Genomic DNA, 8,022 nt, shown 5'->3' on the forward strand with positions numbered 1-8,022 from the left:
TAATCGTTGGTAATTGGACTTTTTTTTGGATTACTTCTTATTACATTATGAGTGTAATCATTTTTTATCTTTGTAGAGCAGTTTTATATAAAGTTTCTTTGAATTTCCATTTTTTTCTCTACGTAGTTAATTATAACACTCAGGTGGAAAAGATTTACATGGATGAGAAATGTAGATGGAAATAGTTGTAATTATATGAATATCAGTGCTCGTTATCGTTTCCTTCATTTTTATTAAATAAGATCGAGTCGCAATACAGTTTGTATCGCATGTCGCGATTGATAGATATAAGTAGATTTGAGAATATCGGTGACAGCTAATTGATATTACAAATAATGTTATAATTTACATTTGGTCTAATGTAATTGCGATTTTAGCTCGATGTGAATGCCAGTGCAAAACTTTCTTATCAGCTACCGTAATATCGAACGTGAGTTGTTTGTTTTGTTGCGTTACGTTGTTTTATTTTTATACAAAATCGAAGACGGATCTAAGACAAATAACGGGAATCGGTACAGGATCCTGTCGCATCATCCGCGCACGCACATGTCCTGCCGCCTTGACCGTCTGGTAGACAAAGCTGATTTTTGTTGCACCTTCCGTTGTCGTACTGGCACACATTTGTCACTGCAAACAAGTGAATTATAGAATTTCTGATATTTCTCATTTTTAGCAACTTTCTTTCTGTAGAGAAAAACTTGTCATGATGTTAATTCAGATTTCAGTCGAAACTTCTTGACTGACGCAGTAAAATTTGAAATTATATATATTTCCTAGAAATATTTTTTAATTTTTAGGAATAGATTTCTATGGAGATGAAGAATTTACCTCTAGGACATGACTCGGGAACAACCACAATACCATACAGTTTTCCACTTCCACCTGGCGGAACAGACAGTGGTGTGCGTCTTTCGCCATTAGTCTTCATGCCGACTTCGATCTTGTGGCTGCAATGGAAGAAGCGTAATATAAAAACTTTTACGTTTTATAGCATTCTCTGGATTGTCTGCGGGCGAGCGAATATTTTATTCTCTTACGTTTTCCAGTCGGTCCAGTAGTAATGATTTTGAGAAATTGCCAAGCCAAACGGATAAGTAAGTTCATTTGCTACGACAGTGACTCTCTTGCTGTCTATCTCAATACAACCTTAGAAAAAGAGATTATTTGTTATTAAAGTAGCAAGCTCTATGATAATGAAACATATCATACCATCGGACATTTTCCTTCTAAGATTAATGGATGTTATTTCGACGCGCTCACGTGATTAAAATCTATATTTACTTATCGTGAACGTTCCGGCGTCAGCCCAACATAGCTCATCCGTCGCCCAATCGATAGTTAATGAATTTGGCAGCTTAACGTAATCACCCTGAAGGAAGATTGCTCGGTCTGTTCCATCTTCATTAGCCCATTCCAATTTGGGAGAAGCGCGATTCCAGTCAGACCAAAATATTTTTCTGAAACAAAAATATTTGTTGGAAAAATTTAAATATCGTAAGATTACAATGTTAGAATTTAACAATATTAGAATATAATAATTTAAATATTTAGATATTTTAGTAAAATGACATAATATCAAGATTATATTGATATGTTTTATTATGTTTATATATATGTATACATATACATATATATATATACATATATATACATATATATATATATATATATATATATACATATATATATGTACATATATATGTAAACGAATTAAAATTTCTTCTACAAATATATAACGGTGTAAAATAATTTGTAATTAAAAGAAACTAACTTTCTTTTATTTAGTCATACAAATAGAACGAATGAGTATATACGGAGACAGTGATTTTGCTAAAAGATCTAAAATTTCTAAAATTTTGCTGGCTATAGATCTGAAAATAATTTTGTTGGAATATGAAAATAATCATTTTGGAAATTAAACACTGATGAGCACGATGCTGCAAAAAATTTTATTCTAGCAACCAGTTTGAATTTTTAATAAAGTCATTTTGACGATATAACAAAATTATTTTTAGATTTGTATTCAATAAAATTTTAGATCTTTCAGCAAAGTGATTCTTTCCGTAGATAAAATTGCAGAAGATCTTGAACATGGAACTGAGAAGTTTTGCAAATAGATTTTCTACGTCCTTATCTATAGCCTTACCCCCGATATGGATGAACAGCTATTCCCCTCGGATTGACCAGTCCATCGGAAACGAGGACTTTGCGTTTCTTTGTCACTAGACTGGCAACCTCAACGGTCGTCTTGCCTGAGTCGGTCCAGAAGATGTTCCTCGAGACCCAATCGACCGACAGTCCCTCGGGACTGCTAACTTTCGGAATAAATGTCTCTGCTATTGATCCGTTATAAGATAGTTCGACTATCCTGTTGCCTGTGAGATAGATTGCGATTTTATCTTACAAAGCTATCTTATTCTTAGACCGTAATTGCTTTTTCAACTCATTGGCAATCAATAAATGTGTTAATATTAAATTAAATTTAAATTTTATTCATTAGGAAATATATCTGTTAATGTATTATTTTGTGAAATATTTATTTTATTTAAAGATCTTTATAGTATTAATAAATTTAGAATAAGATTCATTTGAACATAAATTTACCAGTAATATCGCTGGAGTAAGCTTTGCCACCAAGGCAATCGATATCTAGGGCTATCGCCATTTGTGTATAAGCTATGTAGATCGGATTTCCTGGATTCTGTCGTGTGGGTATGAACGGTATCCGATGCGTAGCCATTCCTTGGTTTACTAGCAAAAAATTGGAGTCGTGCCTCGGCCGAAGTTTACAATTTATGCCGTCGCCAATATAATCATCATTACAAACACAAGAAATCTGATTTTCACCAGTCGACACGCATTTTGCTTCTGAAGAGCAGATATTCGGATCGTCTTTGCACGAGGATTGTGGTCGACACGTGAAACCATTACCGTAGTAACCCTAAAAGTGGTTAGATTCCTGATTCATTCATATTTTATACTGTAAATTGTACGAGAAAAAGAGTTACTGCTGCACATTATACTGTCGCATTATTAAATGCGTTATTTAAAAAAAAAATATTTTACTTTTTACATTTATATCTTACATTTTCATCCCCTTTTAATTCAATTTTCAAGAATATTTTTATTTTTACTCTCGGATGAGTATGTCAAATTTTTAAAATGAAAATTTTTAATTTTAATATTTAATTTGCTCGTCTCTCTTTATAATACGTAGTGTGCAATGGCACTTACATACGGCATAATAGAGTATGCGTATGTGTGCATGTTGTATGTGTAACACAAACTCGGTTATCTTATGTGATGACATAATATTCGTCTGTACGCACCGGTTGGCAAATGCACGCGAAATTCGTGGTTGTTTGATTATATGCACAAACTGCGTTTCGGCCACAGTTGTTCAAAACATTACAGCCGATATGATCCTCCACACATTGGCGCATACCATCGCCGTGATAACCGCTTATGCAGACGCATTTATAGCCATCATCGCTGGACGGTACGCATTGCGCATTCACGTGGCACTGAGAAAGATTTGTTGAGCAATCGGATGGTACGCATTGATCGTCCATGTCTATGCTGAATCCGGGTTTGCAGGTGCATTCGTAACGCGAGTTCATGGGATGATAGGTACATTGTTCGTTCTTCTCGCATTCGGAATTGTCGTTGCATTCGTCTAAAATGCAAGAAAGCCAAAGGCGAATGTCAAGTGTTGTGTTTCACATCATGCGGATTGTAGCGCGATATATACAAAACACGAATTCTATTCTAATTTGAAATAGTCACTTATATAGTTGAATTTAGAGATCGATCTCGATCGTCAATTTCTCGATTTACATGGTAATGCGAAACGCAAAGGAGGCAATATGTATGCGCATAATGAAGAAAGAGAAAGAAATCGCGTTGACATTTCGAAGTACGTCGTGCGACATGCGCAATGAATGAAAGAAAATTAAAAAAAAAGTATAGATAGTGAAAGCACCGATACGACTGCATGTTGTTCCTTCGCCTATGTATCCTGGATTGCACACACATCTTGCTATTGGTTCCTCGTACTGACAGGACGCGTTGAGGTCACAGATATCCACTTCCAAGCAGGATACCTCTGTATGAAGAAGAAGTCGTACCGTTGTATTATCATACATTAACGTACCTTTGTACTGCTTTCACGAGAAAGAGATTTAAGGCTTTTTCCTTAGAAAAATAGAATTATTAAATTATACAGAAAGAATATTGAAAGGCACGATACATTGCATAACAAATGTATGACGATGCCCTAACAATAAGATTAAAAAGTTTAATGGATATTTAAGAGAAAAAAATATAATAGTAGCAATTGTGTGTAAAGGTGACAATTATACAATGTTGCAGAATATTAACACAGTTGAATAAATTATTTTGTAGTTATTTTGCAGCTATAAAATATTAATGTAACTATTATTATTGCAGCTATATATTATTGCAGCTATAATCTATTAATATACCTATTTGTACATTAATTCTACATATAAAACTATAATTGTCACTTGTTTTGCCCTCACCATGTTTTCTCTAAGTGTAATGTTTGAGTTCTACATAATTAAATTATGTAGAAGATATCCTGAAATTTTTAGATTTTAACAAATATATCGATTTCAAGAAATGAAATGTTTAATGTTCAATTTTTATGATAATTTATATACATATTAAAGCGTGTGCAATTTAACAATTTTTGTTTTTTTTTACATGCATAAAAATTTATTTTAAGTTTATATGAAAATATAATTTTTAAATATGTTGTTGCGGAAAGTTTAACGTGCACTCTCCAATATATTCTTATTAATTATCGCTTACTCTAAGTGTATTTACAAGATGCATTTTGTACGTACCTGTCTTGGTGCATTCCATACCATCTCCCTCGTACCCCGGATTGCAGCGGCACTCGTAATCGCCGGTACTCGTCACGTAGATGCACTGAGCGTAGGGATGACACCTGTTCACCACGTTGCAAGATACTGGACACAAGCATTATGATACATTGCACTGCAGGCAGCGATGATAGCTGACTGTCTCGATAGTGAGACCAAAAAAACTGAACATAATCATGATTTTATAAGCGTGCACTGATATCATGAACTAATTATTGATTAATTTTATGTTAATTATGTACAAAATATCTTGTGAAATTCCTTAAAACTTAGTTTCTGGGAAATCATATTTATTTTATTTTATAAAGATATCTAAGCGTAACGTGATAAAAGTTTTGAGAAGAAACATTGTTCCGAAAATATAGATGTCGAGATATTAGTTTAGCACTTTCATCAAGATATCTATATCTATTTTGATGTGCAAACCTAAAGCGTCTCGAGTGAGGAAACATTGAAAACATTTTCCAAGCGAAATAAGCATCCGTTTTGAAATCAAATTATTCATTCACAAAGAGTACTATGAGAAGGAATATTTTTGCATTATTTATAGCATAAATATTAGCCGTTTAATGAAATGAAAATATTTCAATCACGTTTGCGAAGACAATTTTGTTCCTTCCCAAGAGTATTATACTATAGACACATTTCTCAATTTCCTGAGGTAATCTTCCATCTCGCTATTCACTAAAAGGTTGCGCATCATAAGTTTCTGAAAGTGAGTTTAAGGAGTTGGAAGATAGCGAAACTTTGAGTACATTTATTTACAGAAAGAATCTCTTTTTTACTCGTACTGTATGACGAAAAAATCAGGATGAGTAAGTTTTTTTTTTACGAATTTACACAGTTTATAATAGATCGACAAAACAAACGCTATTAACTGATTTCAATTCTCGGTTCTACTATAAAAACATTATTTTAAGTGTTTGAATATGAGAGCCTGCAGGCGTTTTTAATTATGCATTTAGGTAAAAGGTATATCGCGCGTTAATAAAATTAAAACAATTGCACAGAAATAAAAGCACCTCGCGCACCTGACGTCATAAACTCGTTAAAGAGAATGATATGCAGAGCAACTTAATAATCATTAATGAACATAAATAATTTAAAGCTAAGCAGTGAGTGCGTCGTACGCTTAGATCCTGATGGACCCATCGTGTCGTGTCGGTATCCTGGCAGCGGAACGCAAATTCGTTCCAAATGGTCGTAATCGTATCCCAAAGGACATATGCAGACGTCGTCGAAGCATCCAGGGAGCAGATGTGCCGATACTAAAACGCATGATGCATCGACGAACGATGTTCGTCGCAAACTATTAACGATCGTAATCTCGCACGTTATTAAATATTGATCTTTTGTGGCGTTTTCAAGTTGTTCCTGTTATTCATTTGCATGCAGTTACCTGCCGTGTGTTTCATTTGCAAATTGTTTTAATTTTCAATTATATTTCACAGTTTTCACTCTTCCACTAAAATAATCCTCGGAAAAAATACAGCATATGTGATGCTTTAACAGACAAATGTTGCTATACCAATACAAAAATTGTTCATTTGATTAAATTAATTTAACAATAATAAATTATTTATTAAGATCGTATATGTGAATTAATTTAGTTCGTTTTCATTTCTTTCGATGAAGAATGTATATTGAAATCAAACGTCTCGTACTATTGCTATGCGAACTTTTAGCGAACACAAGCGTGTTTCCTATTTCTATCTTAAATACATACATTCTGTAAGAAAAAAATAAAGACAATTAAATTAATTTAATTAAATGAATAATTTTTTTCTCAGTGTAATCTTTTTAACACAAATAGGAATTTAATCTTTTTAATTTGCAATATTAGTTTGTTACTCTGTTTTCATTTCTCTTGTTTCAGCTATTTCATTATAAATTAATTATTTAATGTATGCAATTATATAATTGTATGTTAATATACTAGAAAAAAAATTTTATTGCTTTAAGTTAAATTGTTTAATTGAAGTAATTTATTAATAACAACCAAATATTTTATATAACAACAAATTTAGTTGCTTTTGTAAAATAATTTCTCTATTTTATAAATAACAAAAATATTTGTTTATACCAACTAAACAATTCAGTTCTAATAAAATTACAATTTTGTTTGGTAAGTTTTAACCAAAAACTTTTGTTCAATATATTTCAATCACATTTTTGTTGTTACAGCAAAATTTTAATTCATAAAACAAAATATTTTTCTTAGTAATTGTAATTTAAACCGTAAGTTATTAATTAGTACATTAACATAATACATATTACATACATATTATTCTGTTTTATTGTTATATTTTTTTTACATATCTGAATTGTATCGAATGTTTGCGATTTTTCTGAGGATCTTCAATTTTTAGTGGTATAAACATATCTCAACAGAAAGTATTTTATTGATACTCAATTAATTATTGCTGTGCAATTAAATTACTTGCTTGGTGCTTAGAAATAATTTCTCTAATACATGCCATATGCGCAATAGCTATATGATGCACATTCGAATAACGGAAAAAAATTATGTTGATCTAATCAGAACATAAAATTTTCACATTTCGGAAAAATGGTGCGAAAAGCCATCATACAATTATAGAATTATTTTTCATGCAACTTACAATCTCGATAATCAATTGTCGTATATTCTCCCTCCTGCCTCACGCAGGCACGATTACGGAATTCCCAACCACTCGGACACCAACATACTCCAACCACGCACTGCGGTTGCGGCGGTTCGTCTGTTGTGGTGACATCGGATTCGGAGTAGCACGTGTATCCATCGCCTGTAAATAATCGCATATGTGAATAACAGGTAGAAAACACTTTGCAAATTGCAATATGGTCATATGCGTTTGAAACGACAATCGTTATGTTCAACAAAGCGATTGAGTCATATTTCGCAGTCATTCAGTTTAATTACTCCATTTTCCAGATTATAAAATTTATATATTACTACAGTTGTAAGTCGTAAAAGACGAAGAAGCTTAAAAGGAAAAATTGTGAAGTTAGATATTTTCTATATATACAGTGGACAATATAAGTAATTCGCGACAAATAAATTATTTTTTCAAATATAAAAAAATTTTTGCAATTATAAATGTATATTTTTAAA

General features: G+C 32.2%; 1 protein-coding gene across 1 annotated transcript in view; it reads right to left on the bottom strand.

Moving 5' to 3' along the window:
- Window positions 1-212: 212 nt before the first annotated feature.
- The window catches only part of LOC105621537 (nidogen-2), a 22,671-nt gene continuing 14,861 nt past the window's right edge, over window positions 213-8,022 (bottom strand). The window contains exons 11-20 of the mRNA XM_012203010.1: window positions 7,529-7,768; window positions 4,869-4,994; window positions 3,983-4,105; window positions 3,330-3,676; window positions 2,605-2,941; window positions 2,147-2,375; window positions 1,282-1,457; window positions 1,038-1,146; window positions 829-947; window positions 213-627 (exon numbers count right to left, since the gene is read on the bottom strand). Of these exons, the coding sequence (XP_012058400.1) occupies window positions 491-627; window positions 829-947; window positions 1,038-1,146; window positions 1,282-1,457; window positions 2,147-2,375; window positions 2,605-2,941; window positions 3,330-3,676; window positions 3,983-4,105; window positions 4,869-4,994; window positions 7,529-7,768 (1,943 nt within the window). The 3' untranslated portion in view covers window positions 213-490. The remainder of the gene's footprint in view (window positions 628-828; window positions 948-1,037; window positions 1,147-1,281; window positions 1,458-2,146; window positions 2,376-2,604; window positions 2,942-3,329; window positions 3,677-3,982; window positions 4,106-4,868; window positions 4,995-7,528; window positions 7,769-8,022) is intronic.

Source organism: Atta cephalotes, assembly GCF_000143395.1.
Source record: "Atta cephalotes unplaced genomic scaffold scaffold00034, whole genome shotgun sequence".
NCBI lineage: Eukaryota > Metazoa > Arthropoda > Insecta > Hymenoptera > Formicidae > Atta > Atta cephalotes.